This window comes from Anas acuta, chromosome 1, assembly GCF_963932015.1.
Source record: "Anas acuta chromosome 1, bAnaAcu1.1, whole genome shotgun sequence".
Taxonomy (NCBI): domain Eukaryota; kingdom Metazoa; phylum Chordata; class Aves; order Anseriformes; family Anatidae; genus Anas; species Anas acuta.
In genome coordinates, this window is record NC_088979.1 from 117,874,817 (window position 1) to 117,892,611 (window position 17,795).

At 48.8% G+C, this 17,795-nt stretch overlaps 4 protein-coding genes across 6 annotated transcripts in view; 3 read left to right on the top strand and 1 right to left on the bottom strand.

The window, feature by feature from the left end:
• The window catches only part of LOC137863516 (uncharacterized), a 169,015-nt gene extending 158,355 nt beyond the window's left edge, over positions 1-10,660 (top strand). Inside the window, exons 9-10 of the mRNA XM_068696703.1 lie at positions 5,979-6,077; positions 8,576-10,660. Coding sequence (XP_068552804.1) covers positions 5,979-6,077; positions 8,576-8,633 — 157 coding nt within the window. The 3' untranslated portion in view covers positions 8,634-10,660. The remainder of the gene's footprint in view (positions 1-5,978; positions 6,078-8,575) is intronic.
• LOC137863485 (cell surface glycoprotein CD200 receptor 1-B-like) lies at positions 5,448-9,417 on the bottom strand. 2 transcript variants are annotated; one of them, XM_068696650.1, is made up of 5 exons: positions 9,279-9,417; positions 8,035-8,340; positions 7,026-7,274; positions 6,558-6,660; positions 5,448-6,054 (listed from the first exon to the last, which is right to left on the bottom strand). In XM_068696650.1, exons 1-5 carry the CDS (start codon positions 9,415-9,417, stop codon positions 6,036-6,038), a joined length of 816 nt encoding a protein of 271 aa, XP_068552751.1. In that variant the 3' UTR covers positions 5,448-6,035. The 2 variants fall into 2 exon arrangements, with proteins under 2 accessions (XP_068552751.1, XP_068552742.1); XM_068696641.1 differs by lacking the exon at positions 5,448-6,054 and having other exon boundaries at positions 6,446-6,660.
• A 1,080-nt stretch (positions 10,661-11,740) lies between the features above and the next one.
• Positions 11,741-15,997, top strand: GTPBP8 (GTP binding protein 8). Of its 2 annotated transcripts, none has more exons than XM_068696677.1 (7): positions 11,741-12,441; positions 12,540-12,638; positions 13,124-13,254; positions 13,519-13,618; positions 13,886-14,004; positions 14,430-14,554; positions 15,217-15,997. In XM_068696677.1, the coding sequence occupies exons 1-6, from the start codon at positions 12,115-12,117 to the stop codon at positions 14,512-14,514; spliced, it is 861 nt and encodes a 286-aa protein (XP_068552778.1). In that variant the 5' UTR covers positions 11,741-12,114; the 3' UTR covers positions 14,515-14,554; positions 15,217-15,997. The 2 variants fall into 2 exon arrangements, with proteins under 2 accessions (XP_068552778.1, XP_068552772.1); XM_068696671.1 differs by having other exon boundaries at positions 11,743-12,441; positions 15,168-15,997.
• A 412-nt stretch (positions 15,998-16,409) lies between these two features.
• Positions 16,410-17,691, top strand: TAF13 (TATA-box binding protein associated factor 13). The gene is made up of 4 exons (XM_068696729.1): positions 16,410-16,522; positions 16,626-16,704; positions 16,778-16,875; positions 17,073-17,691. The coding sequence occupies exons 1-4, from the start codon at positions 16,496-16,498 to the stop codon at positions 17,241-17,243; spliced, it is 375 nt and encodes a 124-aa protein (XP_068552830.1). The 5' UTR covers positions 16,410-16,495; the 3' UTR covers positions 17,244-17,691.
• The last annotated feature ends 104 nt before the right edge of the window (positions 17,692-17,795 follow it).

Consider the following 17,795-nt stretch of genomic DNA (forward strand, 5'->3'; position numbering starts at 1 on the left):
GCACGCACAGTTTCCTATTAGCTATTCCCCTCCAAACACAGGAGCAATCTAACTGCTAGATATTTGGGGTTCAGTGGTTTTCTTCTGTGATGTTGTTTGGCAATCATGATGGCAAGTGCTGTTTAAGTGCTTTAAGGAAGATAGCGACACAGTTGTCTTTACTTAATGCATTTGTTTTCCTAACCCAGAAAGTGTTTGTCCTTCTGGATGGTGTCCGGTTCTGGTACACCTTGTGAAGGGACCTTGGTGGCTATGCCTTTACCTGTGTCTTGCTGGGCCAGGCAGCCAGTTGGATCTGCTGTCTACTCCAAGACAACCTCCTGTCCTCAGCCGTACGTGTCAGACAGAAGCCTGCTTTGATGCATGTTCCTCTGAGTAGGTTCAATAGTGAGCTTCCATCAAAGGATTTTCTCTAAAAAAATGTGTCTGAAGTGTTTTGAAGAGAGCCTGAACCCAGTGGAAATACCAGCTTGTATCAACCAACAAAAAGCCCAGTGAAAGCCACTGGCACGTGTTGCTGGATAGTTTGGAACCCCTAGATAGGGATTTGTTTTTCCTGTCAAAAGCTAAACATCTTCTATGCTGTTCCCTGCCAACTTTCTCCCACACATCCCCCCCAACCCCTCAAAACCCACCAAAGCTCACTGCCTTCCTCCCTCTCTGTCCAGCAGTGAACCAGGAAAGGCCGTTTGGATGCTCTCTCAGCTGAGAGTTTGCGGTGTGGCCTCGTGACAGGGAAACCTGGGGAGTACACTTGCTTGGTCCCATTTTTCTGAAAGACTTCCCACTGGAGGGGAACACAGGCTACTGCATTTATACTGCAGCTCCTGCAGTGAACTTTCTTCTGTCCTTTTTCCATCCAGCTGTAGATCAGTACCCTGTTCCTGATGTGAACATGCTATCTAGCCATGGGTGCAACCAAGCTAAGGAACAATTGGTGCACATTCTCCTGACCTCCAGCATCAACAGCTGCTTGCTCCTGAAGGCAGTCTGCCCTGGTTGTTGTTCCAATAGCAAGCAGTGGGAAGGCTCAGGCAATTTTCCAACAAATTTCATGCCAAATTTGCTCTCAGTGCTCAGTGGATGAGTTGCTCAGCTGCGTAGGAAGACCTTGCTGCTGTGCTCTCAGGAGTCGGCATCGCTGTTTGCTGTGCCAGACCACCCTGACCAGCCTGCTCCCAAATGGCCTGCTTGAGATCCCTCTTCACAGCACCAAGCTTCCTGTGCTGGCAGTCTGGGAAGGCGTGTGGAAATAGATATAGTGACTGTGGCTTCTGTTTGTCCCCCCTTCTCACACAGCAGCGTGAAGATAAATTTTGCTTTAGATGTTACGGAACTGGAGGAAACGTTTTTCCTCTAGTAATGACAGGTTGTTATCACTGTCCAGGCATGACCCAGGCTTATTCCCCCAAAAACTAATAATCTGATGCCTTTTCTTTACAGTGTGATCTTCTGCCAGTGCCTGAACGTGTCCAAAGACAGAAAAGTAGTGACAGGGTTTTCAAAACAGCTTTTGGAGAAGGCAGCTGTGCCAGAATGGGGGAGACTGACTAGCAGGGTTAAGTAGAAATGCCTGTTGTTTATTCACCTCTAGACACCAGAAGAGCTCCTTAAAATGAGTGGCCATGTCTTCCCTTGCAGTCTGCTTTGCAGTTTCTTTACCGCTGTAGAGATATTGCCTCTAACTAGAACACAACTTCTCTCTTGTGCTGGAGCACCACCGGTGTTTGAGAGGACTAAGCAGCTGCTGCTGTGTAAGGAGATGCCTTCACCTGCCCTGCCACCTCCCGGGCCAGTCCTTTCCCCTGCCGTGCTGTTTCCTCCCTTATGGCAGTCTTGGGGTAGATCAGACCTCAACGCTGACTCATTTTTACCTACCAAATTGCCTGACTGCTCATTGAGGAGCTGCATAAACTGGTACCAGTTTCAGTGATGGGACACTTGTGGCACACAACCAAGGAGCAACCATGTTTTGTATGTATCCTGCCAATACTACAAACCCTAGATCAAAAGATCTAGGGTTTGTAGTATTAATCTCTTTAATCTCTAGCTCTGGCTCCCTTAGCACCTTTTTCCTTTTGAGTCACCCTCTTGGCTTAAAGTGAGGAGTTCTGACAGCCACCCCAAAAACACCCAGAAGGAGAGGACTGTTTTTCCCAGTGTTCTGTCAGTTTGGTCATTCTTGCACCCAGGTTACTTCTACGCAGATCTGGGAGACAGAAGCAGGGATGCAAACGCTTCATAAGATTTTCTGAAGTAACCCAATCTTACGCTACCCACAATGAGAAACACACACGTGCAATTTTCTGCATCTTTGTTCACATGTTTATACATCGAATGGGAAGTCACTGTGAGAATCACACTCTCCTGTTCTTTTTATCTTGCTTTTTTCCAGCTGTACAAATCGTAGCAGGTAGAAGAAAAGCAGGGTACTCTACACGTTGGTGTGAGAGCTTGTCAGGGGAATGACGTGGGTGTGTGTGCTTGTGCCGAGCTTCAGAAACACTCTGTGGAAGTGAGAACGTCTTTCAGTGTCTGTGTTCCTGTTTGCTGTGCTCAGACAGCACTGGAGGGATATGAGGAGAATTGTGCTAGGGATTTGTGACTAGTAATGTGGAAGAGATGCAGCTGGCGACGCTGGAGAGCTCTGAGTGAATTCCGCAAAAGAACAGGATGTGAGAGGGGGTTTATGTAACACTCTGGGGCAAGCTCACCACGCAACAAATAATAAGACTCTGTGGTCTCTCAGTTGTGCGAACATGATGGGGAAGGACTGAAACTTAGAGAAGTCAGTTCTTATTTAGGGGTGGAGGTGGGGGAGAAAAATTGGTGCAGTCTGAGTTTGTTAGAAGTTTTTCCTCCTTTGTTTTTTTGTTTGCTTGTTTTTTGAGGGGGGGGAAGAATAGCTAAAAACTGGTATATTAAAATACCACAGTGATAGCTAAAGAAAGAAAAAGGCAAGCAATCTTTTCCTGCCAAAGCTCTTTGTGTAGTGAGCACACCAATGAGAGGATGGGGCGTCCAGTGAGGGAAAGGAAGAAGCATTCTCGGTTGCTCCTGTAGTTGCCCAGGAGACTGGGCTGAAACTCGGACTGTAGAAAGCCTAGGTTGCTTCATCCTCTGTCCTGCGGAAGGATTTGTGATGGCTTTGAGATTAAATAGACCAAGGAATAGGGGCAAGGCTGGTCACACAATCCTGTGGACTCTGCTGTGCGAGTTTGATCTCTTTCGTCCCTAAAGGAGGGTAGAAGGACCCTGAACCATTTGAATGGAAATGGTGGCAAAGAATTTAAGTTATTTTTCTTTCTGGCTAGAGTCCTGAGCAGTCTGGAGAACAGGAAGGGAAGTACAGTAGGTTAGCCCCAAACAAGAGGTACAGCAAGTCTCAGATTCATGTCCTGAGTACTACTGACAGTGGTGGGCTGTTGTTAACTTAGGGCAGTCTTTGGCATCTCTGAAATTTTGCCTGCCTACGGTTTGCAAAGAGAGGAAAGGAAGAGATCTCTGCGTGCTCCCTTTGTCTGTAATATACTTAGTAAGAGTCAAGCAGAGTTGCAGCTTTGCAGGTGGTCTCAACATAAAATGCAGTGGTGGAGAAGCTGTGTGCTTGTGGGCAGGTTTGTACGTACGGGTGCTCGGAGCTTGCTCAGCTGCTGCAGAGATACGACTTAGCCGAGTGTGATGTGCGTGCAGTCAGTCAGTTGATGTGCGCTGTGGAAACCAACTCGCCAGGATAACTACAAATATCTACTGAAGTCAGTGTGGTTTTCTGCTGGCCTTTGATAAGGCAGTTCAGTCACCACAAAGAGCTAGCAGTAACTCAGCCATCCCAAGCGTTTCTTCATCTAGCTCTCATCTCCGAGTTCATTTGCATCGTGTGCCAGCTGTGCAGCGTTTGAAGCTCTGTGACCAAGCAGCTGTGTGTGGCAGCACACGGGCACAACGGGGCCACATCAGTGAGTGAAAGGAGCGGTTTCACTGCGCTCTGCCAGCAGAATCGCTCTGAGTTTGTACAGTGTCATGGCCAGAAACACCCCAAAACAGCCATGTATAGGAGTCTGTTGGCCACGCGTGAAGAACGTGAGGAGAAGCAGGGTAGTGGTGTGTAAATTAGCTGTTCAGCTACGAAGTGGAAGCCAAGCTGATTTGCTGCTCGGAGAGGAAACAAGACATCTTCCACGTTATCAGGTTATGAGAAAGACTGCTAATAGACAAGAATAAGCATAAACCATCTTGAGACTCTTAATATCTAAATATAAGTGGCAGGCCTGATGCCTAAGGGAGGCCAGGGACTGTCAGACGGCCATGCTGCTAGAAAAGCTGCACAAGGTGTGTGGTGACACAGCATTTTGTGTTCTCTATAAAGCTAGATGACTATTCTCCATGTGCTGAGACTTACAAGCTTGCTCTTCTTATCACTGAAGTTTATATGAGGTTTTGGTGCTGGCTCAGATATGAAATAAGGCTCGCAAAGCTTGAGAAGTGGTCAGTCATGCACAGAAGCGGTGAATGAAGAACACAGATCAAGATTGTCTTCCAGATTTCTGAAAGACATGGAGTTCCCTGTTCTCTGCCTTCTCTTCCCGCTACCTAAGTTCAAGCTCAGCCCAGTCAGGTGCTATTCTGGCCAGGGGGTGCCGGCAATCACCCTGTTTTGTCAGCCTTAAGCCTAGCGTTTGTACACAAGGTGCTAGAACAAATGTATTAAACCTGGTTGAACTTCATCAATGCCCTCAAAACACCAGAGGTTTGTGGTCATTTGTGGAGAAAAGCCACTCTCCTGAAGAGCCTCCAAGGTCCAGGGGAGTTTAATAACTTAGTTTCTGTGTTTTACTTTCTCTGTAATATATTAATGCTCCAGTTTTAAGCACACCTTGCTGGCTGAGAGCTAGAGATCTGTGTAATTGATACTCCAAACAAACAAATGCTTGAATGGCTGTTGATGTGAGGAGTGGGCATGGGAGGTGTAATTAACATCATGTGGGATCAGAAGAGTTGTAAAGAGGATAGAGAGGCCTAACAGCTGGCAGATGGAAAAGGTCTCCAGGTGTATTAGTTTGGAACAGGGTCTTCTGTATAGTGATGCTGATGAGACCTGGATTTCTGCTGAGTCTGGAGAAATGAGGTGGGTGTGAAATACCTACTGCTTCTTTGAAATTTCAGGTGCAGAGTAATACTCAGCTCTACCTGAAATAGAAGTTCAGAAATGATGAACAGGCACGGTTATGTTTAGAGGCTTAGAAGTGGCAGCCTGTCATCAACTGGAAGATTACAGTCAAGGACTGCCTTGTGTTAGGGCCATTAAGATGTGTTTAAAGAAACTGGTTATTAAAGAGCTGTGTTGCATGGGCTCTCTGGATTATGCAAAGAGGTACGTGCAAGTGTGAGGCTTAGATCTCAGGATTGTAATATCTTCTATGTTTCAGGTGGCATAACTGCTCAAGATCATTTTTTTTAAATTTATTTTTAGTTCTTATTGATGCATCTTTAAAACTCATATAGGGACAATGAGAACGCTGCTCACATTTAGCTTCAGTGCTGCATAACCGTACTTGGAAAGCTACTTCTCATTAGTATGCAAGAAAACTTCTTCTGATTTATCTTAACCAATAAGATAGGCTACTTAAATACTAGGATATAATCTATTTAAAACAGAGTGACTTGTTTTCATACAAGGCAAATTAATTTCTTATTGCATGTATGTTAGATTTGGTTTTATTTAAAAAAAAATATGCTTTTTTTTTTTTTTTTTAATTATCAGCTTTTTGTCTGGGTGATAACGTCTGCAGTTGCACTAGAGAAATGGTATAAAAAAAGCTGACACGGGTCAGGTAGGGTCTGCCCTGCATGCCATGTTTCGGTGCAGTTACACTGGCTGCACTGTGGATGCTTGTTTCTTCTTCCTGCGTGCTTTGGCACTGGTGAGTCCCTGCTGCATCTCGCAGTGCTGATTGGGAGTTTCTTTCATCTCTCCTCAGGTGCTGCGTTACAAATAGCCCCAGACACAGCTCTGCAGATGGAATGTGCCTTGGCCTTTACTGCTTCCTCATTGTCCTAGGAAACAAGACATCAATACTGTAAGTATGAGGACCAGTCTCTCTCGTGAATGCAGTTTTGGGCTCTAGGAACATTAAAACAGAAATCCTCCCCCTTATTTTGATAGGGATCTCAGGAATAGAAGGCTTTTTATTTGAGATCTCACCTTCATACTTCCTGCACTTCACTGCCCCCGCCTTCCATAGTTTCATTTGAGTAAGACAAGATCATCCAGAAGTCTGGCTCCAACCTCAGAAAGGCAATTTGCTGCCTGGCAATCCTTGTTCAGATCCATCAACCAGCCAGATAAAACTACCCATTCCCGTTGTGTTTCTGCTGCTGGAAGAAGTATGGCAGCAGCTCTGTAACACCACATGAATGGCCTCTAAGACCAGCTGTGCAAACTGAACTAGCTTGCTTGTGAAAGCCTGAGGTGACTGCACATGACATGGAGTACCAGAAGCCCTTCTAAACTTCCCGTGGACTGGCCAGAGGGGTTTGTGTACTGGTCTTGCACATACCTGTTATCACAGAATACGTAGAGGTGAAAAAGAGCAAAAAGGAAAATGAGGCTCAGCAGACAACCAAGGATCATGACGTGGTGAAGAAACCATGTGATGCTGTCTGAAGAGAAACAGTTCTTTTAGGTACATTTCACAGATCATTTACCGTGTGCCCCTTTCAGGATCATACTTTCTAGACAACACTCTTTTGTGTACATCTGAATAATCCTGTCTTCTCACAGCCCTATCTGTGGGAGGGAAGACTACAGAAATCTATCATTCTGACTAAAATTTCACAGAGCACTTTTCAGTTCTCACAGCATTTTTGTTTATCTTTCCCTGACCCCAACAAATTTCTCCCTGGAAACTTCAGCTCAGCTGCATGGCTCCTGCTGCAATCTTCCTAGCGTCACTGATGCCTGTCATAGTGCTTGAACAGAGGGCTAGGCAGGATTTTGAATGCTGAACACGCAAGGGGGAGCTTACGTGAGGAACAGTCTGTGGACATGGTCTCATTCAGAGTTGCGTGGTACACCTTGCAGGTTACAGTCTTCCTGTTGGTGCTGTGTGCTGTGAACCTGCTGAGCACGGTCACTGTCCCGTTGTCGTGGCTGTCTATTTCAGTCATGGAGCTGTTCTCTGGGACCCACAAGATCTCAGCAGCCGGCCTCCCCGCCGCTGCCTTGCACACGGGGATGCTGTGGTTGTCACAGTACAGGGACAGCCTTGGGGGCACTGCAAAACATTAGGAACGGGAGACGTGTGGGTTGCTGCAGTTGGCAGAGGCTGTTCTTATTCTTTACCCAAAAGGAACGTCATGAGAAGAGGAGAGTCAGGCTGGAGGTGCCATCCCGTCACAGCAATGTGTGCCAAAGTGACAAGGACAGATTTCTTTTTTTTTTCCTCATTTTGGACACCTCTCCCACATTGAGGTGAGTTACCACAGCCATGTACCATTAGAGGAGGCATCTCAGGACGTGGAGGTTGGAAATTGCCCAGAATACAGGGCTGAATCAGACTTCTGTCCCGATCAGCCTTCATGCATGTGGCTTAAAATGGATTTGAATGCCAGGCTAGCAGGAATTGGGGCTGTTCTTCCTGCCTGGGTAACAACATCCCGTGTTTGATCGAATAGCTCAGTACTCGGAGGTGTTGCCCTGCTGTGTTTTTGTCATATTAAAGTAGCGTGTTAGTGAGTGACTACAGGAAAACAAGATGCACATGCAGACTCCTTCTGTAGTGTACTGGGGATTGCTTCACACCCATCACTTGTAACTCTGCGGGGGAGAAAGGGGCAGCAGAAGGGATAAATGTTTTGGCAACTGAGGAGAGGGAAGAAACAGAGCTACTAAATGACTGCGTGACCATTTGTGCCACTGAGAAAGCTCCTCTTCTCAGTGCACGCTTCTTCCTGTGCGGGAGGAGAGGAGCTTGGTCTGTCTGGGGCTTGAGGTGGTCCTTTGGAGAAGAGAGAAATGAGGAAGGAGTCCCTTACCTAGCACGGTCAGCTGGTACATCTGGTGGAAATTCCCTTCCTGATTTACCAGTTCGCAGCTGTAATTTCCTTCATCAGCCATTCCCACTTGCTGTATCTCAAGGGCATAAAACTGTTCTGGTTGGAATTCACTTTTCACGCTGTCACTGCAGTTTGTTCTGTGCACCCTGTTCTGATCAGCCCTGAATTCCAAGGTGCAGGGGCCTCCTATCTTGGGGCTTATTTTCCACGTCACCATAGTTGCTCCTGTTCTGTGAGGGCAGGCCATCACAGTGCTGTGACCCGCTTGTGCTGCCATTCTGTTTCCTGGAGGAGACAAAGAAGAAGGATGTGTGAAAAGGTGCCCAAGGATGTCACTCACAGCCTTGGAGTTCTGGCCTGTGCTTCGGAGGGAAATGTCAGCTCTGTTACACTCCAGAGAGAGGTCCTGTCTGTGCCAGCCCAAGGGCTGCATGTCTCCTTTTTTAGACAGAAAGAAATAGCCAAATTCATGGCTGTGTTTGCAAAAGTTGGTCCTTGGTTTTACTCTTTTCTTATGCAGAGTTCTCCTCCCTAAAGCACTAGATAAACAACATGACTGGGAAGCAGAGTCTGGCTGAGCTGCAGAGCCCACCTGTATGGGAAGATCTCTGGTTGCTTTTCTCTCTACATCACTGCCCGATACAGGAGAAAAATGACAGAAGACATTGACTCTACTTTTGTGCTGGATATGAGCAGCCCTCCTAATAAGGTCAAGCACAAATGACAAATTTTGTCCTGTTCATATGAACCAATTTCCCTGGTACTAGTGCTGTCAAATGGAACAGTGGAAGAGTCAGTATGACATTTAACTGGAAATAAAACACACGCCTGCTTTCTGTCGGATGAAGAGATCCCTATTCGACTCATGATCTCTGCCCCATAACCACCTGTCTTACCTGATCCCAATAAAAACAAACGTGAATTTTCATAGTTAATGTAGGGTAGGGAGGAGAAAGGTTATTGCTGTCTTTTCAGATCCCATTGTCTTTGGGCTTTATCTTTTTAAAGTATTTAGCCGAGTTTGTGAAGAAGAACGAACCTTCCCATTAAATCTTAAACTCTTGCAGGTTATTGCTTCTGCATCAGAAAAACCCCTTCAGCGCTTTCTAAAGATTCCTTCCCCTAGACTTTTTCCCCCAAAGAAGAATTGAGAAAACATGACTGTGATGCATTCCCCCTTAGCCCTTAATAGCTCCTTGGTCCCAAGATGCTGCCAGAACTACCTGTGGCTCCTGTGACTGCAGTGATGGTGAGGAGGACGACGATGTAAATGGTCTTCCAGATCTCTTCCAAGGCAGCTCTTGCGTGTCTGGATGATGCAGGTCTCCTGCACCATCTTGCTTGCTGTGAGATCCTCATCATCCCCTGCCAGTGATCCTCAGCAGTCAGAGCCACCGCTCCTCCTAGGCTCCTGAAGGTTCCTGACTGCAGCTACAAACAACACAGAGCACTTCTTCATAGCACAGAGCTTCTTCCTGTGCTGAGAATTGGTGAACACAGAGGAAATGGTATCGATGTGTGCTTTCTGTACACTTCTCACAGTACCACTATGCAAGAAAACCTATGGCAGAACTTGCACAAAGTATAAGCCGAGTGATTTTCATGCCTGGTTCTGATCTGACAGTGAGGATTTTATCCAAGAGGAAAAAAAAAATAAAAAGCTACCTAACAGCTTAAGATCTTTCCTCTAGGAGATACTGGCAATCCCTCCTACCCTCCAGGCAGGGAATGTAGGTGGGTAGAATCTTTCTGTGTGATAACACTGCAGTCTTCTACCAGCAAAGGTACCTTCTCTGGATAGAAGATGAACTTCCCAGGAAATTAATGCACTAAACTGAATTTAATCAGAACAGCGTTAGCCTCCCCAGACTGTGAAGCCACGAGGCTGATGTAAGGTGGTGCCTGTTTGCTTGTTCTAGGAGACAAAACTCTTTCCCCACAGCAACAGGCACAGCTGGTTTATGCATTTCCGTGGCTGTGCTGAAATGTGCCCACCTGGAAGGGTTTCCGTTCCCTGGCCAAATGGTTGCAAGGTGTCACTGATCCAGAGAATCACTGGAGGAAGGCAAACATCCCGGCCCCCCTCCAGGTAGTAGGTACAGGTTAACTGAGAAGAGGCAGAGCACCTGTTGGGAACACAAAGGTAAAACTGGGTGAGATCAGAAAGGAAATTAGGCATCCTGTGATCACAATTCTTATATTGAGAGAAGCCAGCAGCAGTGACATAATGAAATCCTCGTCTCTGCCGGCTGCTGTCGCTGCAGTTTTCTTTCTGAAACTCACTTTGACGATTTCAGCTATCTTGGTCAGTGCAGCTTCAGCTGTGTGGTTTGGAGCTTACATGCAACAAAAGCTTCTCACATTTAGAGGTGGGTCCGAGACACAAGGATCACATTTGTCTCTCTGAGACAGAGATCCCTGCAGCACGGGAGGTACTGTAGCTTCAGCCACATCCATCAGGGTGACATAGCTCAGCACTAGATGGTGGAGGCAGCAAGAAGCAGGTGGGAAGGTTGTGTATTAGCAATCTGGCTGAGATCAGGTGGGGGTGTCAGGTGTTTTTGTATTTCTGGAAGCCCAAACTCTGTCTGCCTTTAGAGCTGGAGCCACACAGTGTGGTAATACTGTGGTAAGGGCATCACTGCCGTGTCCTGGGCAGCTGCTCCGAGCTTCTGGCTTTGTTGTCTGTCTCCAGCACAGCCCTGGGGCTGGTTTTAAGCATCCTTCAACCTCAGATTGCTGCTGCCTCCTCCTCAGCTCAGAAAACGTCTCCTCAAGGGGCTCCGTGCCTACCCCCTGCCTCCAGCAGCGGGCCTTATCCTCCCTTGCTGCCCTCCCGGCCCCATCCCTGATGTGCCAGGTGCAGTTTGGTCCCACTTCACCCTCCGGGCTGCCTCCTGCAAGAGGCCGCGCTGTGCTGCGCTCTCATCTCCATCTCCTGGGCAAGGCGGGCAACGGCACCCGCCTGGAGATGCTCCTGCAGCGAGCACCAGCTGAACGAAGCCTGCCCTTTTGCTTTTAGGGATGGTCTGTGTTGCTTTCCAGCCTTACTGCATTTATGAATTACCAAGGATTTGGCCCAGATCCTCACCTGAGATGTTTTCTGGGCGGATCACCAGAGAACAGGGTAATCTGAGCAACCATGTCATAGATCTGTGAGGGGCAGGAGCCAACGCTTACAAGGGCAGTCTGGGAGCAGTCTCGGAGTTGTGGCCTGTGCGAGCCATCAGTACCGCTGAATGATGTCGCACGATGGCCTCTGGATGCCCTGGCCACAAAAACTCCCGCATGCTGAAAAGGGCAGTCCTGAGCTGGTGCCTGGAGACCTGCCTGGCTATGGAGGAAAAAGCTGGCAGCGGGAGACCACGGGGAGAACAAAATCAGACAAGGTTGTTCCTTCCCACCTGAACACGATCAGCCTTGCTGAAGGTCTGGGAATGCCACGGCCACACAGAGAGGGACATCTGCACAGCGAGGGCGCGTCTGTCACCCGGGGTGTGTGCAGGGGAGCGAGGCTTTAGGTGGCAGCTCTGTCTGTCTGCCAGCCTTTGGGATGGCCCCACAGGGACTCCCCGTGGGGAATGCCAGCGGCAGTGAGCTGTGTGGGACAAAAATACCTGAAAGCACCCACTCTGCTTTTTTATTTATATATTTATTTATTTATTTTAAAGCCTTTGGCTTAAAAATGTGGAAATCTGCCTACCAGGATGGTTACAAAGCCGATCTCTGGCCAGGGTGGGTTTTCTGGTACCGGCTTCACCGCAGAGTTTAATTAAGCTAGGTTGTTAAACCACCACAAAGCACTAGCGGTGTGCCTAAACTAGTCCTTGCGGTGTTTGTTCCTCTGCTTTTTCTCTCCGCACCCACCTGTGATTTACTCGCACCAGGGGGCTGGCAGGAGAGAGGCGCTCTGCCTACACACAAATCACACCTTTACTCGCTAGCGCTGTGCGTGCAGCAGGCAGCGACTGTGGCCTGACTGGAGCTCGAAGCATTAGAGCTCCACCTTGCTGCAGGAGGAGCAGAGTTTAAGGGGACGCAGCGCTGCGCCCTGCTGCCATGCGGCTGCTGCGGGCGGCCCGCGGCCGGGGACGGGGACCGGGAGCGGGACCGGGAGCGGGACCTAGAGCGGGGCCGGCGGCCCTGTCGCAGGCGCTGCGGCTGGAGCGGAGCCGGCGCTCGGGCTCGGCCCTGGTGTTCCCGCTGCAGGGGCTGGCCCGCTGCCTGCTGCCCGGCGCCGAGGCGGCGGCCCTCGGCCTCTTCCAGCCCGGCCTGGCCGCGCTGCGCAGCGCCGAGCGGCTCTTCGCGGCCGGGCCCGGCCACGCCGTCGGCTACCTCAGCTCCGCCGTGCGCATGGAGCACGCCCCGCCGCCCGCCCTGCCCGAGGTGGGGGCCGGGGGCACGGGGATGGAGATGGGGCCGGGGGCCCCGCCGGGAGTGCGGGGCGCAGCCTGAGCGCCCGCCCTCCTGTCCCGCTGCCCCAGGTGTGCTTCATCGGCCGCAGCAACGTGGGCAAGTCGTCGCTGATCCGCGCCCTGTTCGCGCTGTCGCCGGCAGTGGAGGTCAGGGTGTCCAAAACGCCGGTGAGTGCCGCGCTGCCGCCCTGCGCTGAGTTAGTCTTAGGAGCCGGTGCTAAGCCGGGCGAGAAGGGTGAAGGGAGCAAGGGCTGGAGAAACATGAGGTGACGGGGGAGCGTGCCAGCTCGCAGCCAGCACAGGCTTGGCTTTTGCAAAGGAAAGGGTAAAAAGTGACCAGCTTTACACCTCAGCCAGGGCTGGCACACGCGGCAAAGTCTTGCAAGCCAAGCAGTCGTGATGTTAAGCCCTTTGGGAAGCACCGGGCACAGAGATGAACGTAGGTATTTTGAGCCCGTTATTTTAAGGATGGAGCCATTTGGGATTGCAAAAAGGAGAAAACAGCTTAAAGCAGTACTAGCATTTTTGCAGCATTCTCTGGGGCGTAGGGTATAGTATGGATATACTTTGCAGGGCATCTCCTGCTCCGCTACTTAAAGCAACTTCTTAACCCTCTGTCTTAAACTTTTCCCTTTTTTAAATCCTCTCCCCAGGGCCACACAAAGAAGATGAATTTCTTCAAAGTCGGGAAGTACTTTACTCTGGTGGATATGCCAGGATATGGCTACCGGGCCCCAGAAGACTTTGTGGAGATGGTGGAGACCTACCTGCAGAAACGGCAGAAGTAAGGAACGTAACTGCACCTCCATTCAGCAGTGGGAGCTGAACACCCATATGCAGCATCGAGGGGCTGGATGGAAAAATGCAGCAGAGGTGGCTGCTTTCAGGGGTAGTGCAGAAAAAAAAGATGGAGGTGCTGCTCCATGCTGACATCTCAGTTGCCGTGCGTGGCCCAAATCCTACATTACTTGTTCATGCTTACGAATTTGGAAGTAGCACAGTGGGATGATATAACAGAGGTGATTAATGTTGCCTGTATTTCTGACAGCTTGAAGAGGACTTTTCTATTAGTTGATGGTGTAGTAGGACTGCAGAAAACAGACCATATTGCAGTAGAGATGCTGGAAGAGTTTGGGATTCCTTATGTGGTAAGCGATGCTTTGTTCTTGAAAAGGTAGAACAAAAACTTGTGTTATTTTATGCTAAAGGCAATCTGTGCAGCTGTGTACCCTCTGCCTGAGCCTTTGCAAGTTGTCCTACCTAAGTAGAATACCTTCTACCCCACCTTTATTGTTAGTAACGTAGGCCTAAAGTATGGCTGGGATATTTGAAGGACTCTTTTTGCTTGATTTATTCCAGGATAGCAGCAAAGTAATCTTTTCCTGTCTCGATCTTCCCTTTTTGTATCTGTGCAGATGGTGTTAACAAAAATTGACCGAGCTTCCAAGGGACTGTTGTTAAAGAATGTACTGGGGATCCAGGAGTTTGTGAAAGAGAAAACTCAAGGATGCTTTCCTCAGCTATTCCTGGTCAGGTAAAGCTCTTCTTTGTTGCTGCAGTTGGCTTTCAGGTGATGATTTGCACTGGACAAGCCACCTAAAATGGGTCTCTCTGCGCTAGGGATGACAATGCCTTGTGCCCCAAGGATGGCAGGTGGGCTGCCTGCACAGGAACGCCCCTCTCCTTCTTCCCCATCCTCTACAGCTGAGTTGAGTTCAGCTTTGAAGGCTGCTGAGAAGGGCAGCAGTACCTATGCTGCCTGGTAGCGGGCTTTGTCACTTTGTTTGGAGCTGTGTTAGCAGCAGCAAGCCATAATTGATTACATTGTAGAAGTGCTTGCATCCCCCCAGTGCAGTACAACCTTAAAGTAATTTGATACAGCCAGTGGCTGAGCTTGTTTGTAGTACCTGAAGGTAATGCAGCATCAGGGACTGAATATACGCGTCTTTGTTTCCACAGTTCTGTAGAGTTTTCAGGAATCCACTTGCTAAGGTGTTTTATAGCCCATGTTACTGGAAACCTGCCTACTGTAGAGGACAGCTGAAGGCTGGCTCCCGATCTGCTCGGCTCATCCAGCACAAAAGGTACCAAAACTACAGGTCTAAACTTTCATTGTAAATAACATGAAGCACTAAAATTTATTTCTGGATAAATTTGTATAAAATGTTGGATAAATTAATGTTTGCAATGACAAGGTTTTTTTCTTTAATAAACTCATCAGTTCAGGGACTTTGCACTGTGAATTAATCCAGGGTACTTTAGAACTATTTTACAAACCTACGTGATTGTGTGGAGAAAAAAAACCTCAGAACCTCCGAAGACAAGCTAGGTTTTAATACAGCATTTCCTCTCCCTCCAGGGAAATGTTCAAAAAGCTACCACTGCATACAGAAGCTCTGCGGTAGTTAGGGTACCAGAGAGGGTCTAGTAATCTTATTTAGAAACTGAATGTCTTTGTATCAAAGAAAAACTATAGCTCTAATATTTAGCAAACTGTACTTGGCACATGGAACTGAATGATATACCCCAAGGTTTATTTCTCTCAGCTGATGTAGCAGAGACTGAAAACTAGCACGTGGGCATCTGCCTGCTCTGAGGCTATGTCAAGTGGAGTTAGCCAACACTTTGTGCGGGGCTTTTGGGGAGCTTTTTGTAGTTTTTTGCTCTTGTAATCTCTCTGCATTGTGCATTCCATAGGTTCAGCGTTACAGCGTGCCTCGCTTGCATCCAATTGTCCCTGTTCCAGGTGGACGTAGGAAAGGAAACATTTAGTGGGATCTGCATCTTGGTTGCTGTTGGCTTGAAGCAGTGCGATAGATGAATGACACCTAGGGGGAGCCTGTCCTTCTGCCCGTTACCATCAGTCAGCGCTGCGTCTACCTTCTGATTTAAATCCCATAGGGAGTTCTGCAGCTGCACTCAGACGAGTTGCCAGAGATTAATCCATTGTCTGCATCTGCCTTACGATGGAAGCTGAAGCACAATACAGGGGTCCCACAGCAGCTGAACATTGCTATGAACACCTGACTGGGGGGAGACCAGAGCTGGCTGGTTACAAGGTACAGAATCAGTACATAGGAAGTGGCAGTGTGTGAGGGATGCAGGAGGCAGCTGTGTATCTCTAGTTTCCACACCTGAGCAGAGGTCAAGCCTGTAGTTCTGTGATATCTTACCTCTAATCCAAAAGTGTTCCACAGCAAACCAGCCTGCGGGATGTTTGATCCTAGGGGTAAATACAGTACTATGTAGACAGATGGAATTATGTGCAAGTCTTAAAGACCAGTATCTTTCAAAAGCATCAACGTAGTCAAGGTTATAATTTTTGAGGCCTCAGCCTTGACTGAGGAGCTTCTAAAAATAAGCCTGTACAGTTAATGGGTGCATGTAAAAGAAAGCGTATTTCTGGTTTTAGTCCTCTTCAGAGCAAAATCCTTTAAAATGCTAGGAAGTGTTTTATTAACTATTTAAATACATAAAATATGTTTGGTAAGTCTGTTTGTAAAAATAAAAAGTGTTTTAAAGGGGCAGCAGACTGAATGATCCTTGTGTGTGTAGGGTTGCTGCGAGGTGTCCTTGGGGGCACCAACATGAAGCTAGGTCGTACGGTTTCTTAGAGCCATCCTAGAGTCAGTAGGCAGAATCTTACCCTGAAAAAAACAGCTTTACCTCTGGATGTATTTGGGTTTTCTGCTGTGGTGGCTAAAAGTTTCTTATTCAAGAATGCTCCAAATACTGCAAGAACTTTTACTTTGTTCAGCCATTTGCAAGAGAGAAAACATCAGTTTGTTACATGTAGGAATCGGTGCCCCAGTGGCAGGTAAGATAGGTAAATAAAATCAAGTCCCCTGCTGGACTTTAATATTAATCTTGGTAGGTGCATTGTCCTTGTCTGTACCTGTTGTGTACAGCATGGTGTTTGAGTCCCGTTCCCGTTCCCCTCCGCGCCGCGAGATGGCGGCCGGCGGCGGGGCGGGGTGGGGCGGGATGGGGCGGGCGGAGGCGGAGCGGGGCGGCGGCGGGCGGCCATGGCTGACGAGGAGGAGGACGCGCCGGTGAGCGGGGATGGGAGCGGGGGCGGGCGGGAGCGGGGCCGGGTGCGGGTCCCTGTGTGGGACCCCCCGCGCTGATGGCGCCTCTTCCCCGCGCTGAGCCCAGTTCGAGGAGGATGCGGAGGAAGGCGGCGGAGGCCTGGACGGCGGGCAGGGCCGCAGGAAGCGGCTCTTCTCCAAGGAGCGTGAGTCGGGGCTGCGGCGGGGAGAGGGGAGCGGGGACAGGGCGAGCAGGGCTCACCCCGCGCCTCCCCGCAGTCAGGTGCATGATGTACGGCTTCGGGGACGACCAGAACCCCTACACCGAGTCCGTGGACATCCTGGAGGACCTGGTCATCGAGTTCATCACGGAGATGGTGAGTCGTGTAGAGCTGTATGCGCAGTGGGGTGACAGCGCTTCGCAGTTCTGTGAGTAGGGACTAGGACAGTGGTGCCCAGATCCTGAAATTGCCAGCTTCTTGATTATAAAAGTGCCAGGGAATGAAGTGGCACTGAGAGATGAAAAAACCCTCAGGGGCCAGAGGAACGCTGTTTTTCGTCTTGTCTCTTACAGACACACAAGGCCATGTCAATCGGCCGGCAGGGGCGCGTACAGGTGGAGGACATCGTCTTTCTAATCCGCAAGGACCCCCGCAAGTTTGCCAGGGTTAAAGACCTCCTGACCATGAACGAAGAACTGAAACGAGCCAGGAAGGCCTTTGATGAAGCAAACTACGGGTCCTGATCCTGTGCACAGGCTGCTCTGGGGCATGTCTCGGGCAGCTGCTGCCCAGCAGGAAGCAATGTCACTTGTTGTTTGGAGGGGTCACTCGGGATGGACACCATCCCTGAGGGATATCAGCCCTGCCCCTTCAGAGAGGTGTTCAGGCAGCTGAATGTTACCCAACTGGAGGTGGTATGTTTTTGTACTATTCTATCACTTCAAGAAACGAGCTGTAAAGATTCTTTGAAGGGCACAATTTTGTTCGAAGTAGGACTGTGATGAACCAGACACCTAGAGGGCTAATGATTTTTTTTTTTTTCCCGTTTTGGTTATCACTAGGTATTCTGTTTACAGGAAACTTAGAAAATGGATTTCAGTTAAGTGGATAAACCAAGTTTTCTAGCCCAACTCTGATAAGTTCTTGCTTTCTGTTCTGTATATACTCCTTGAATAAAACAGTTTCAGTTTATGCGTGCTCATTCTTCATAAAAATTTACAAGGATCGCTTCACACTGGGTGCATAATGTGTTTTTTGTTTTGTTTTTAAAGCACCTAAGTGGCTGTTTGGGTTCT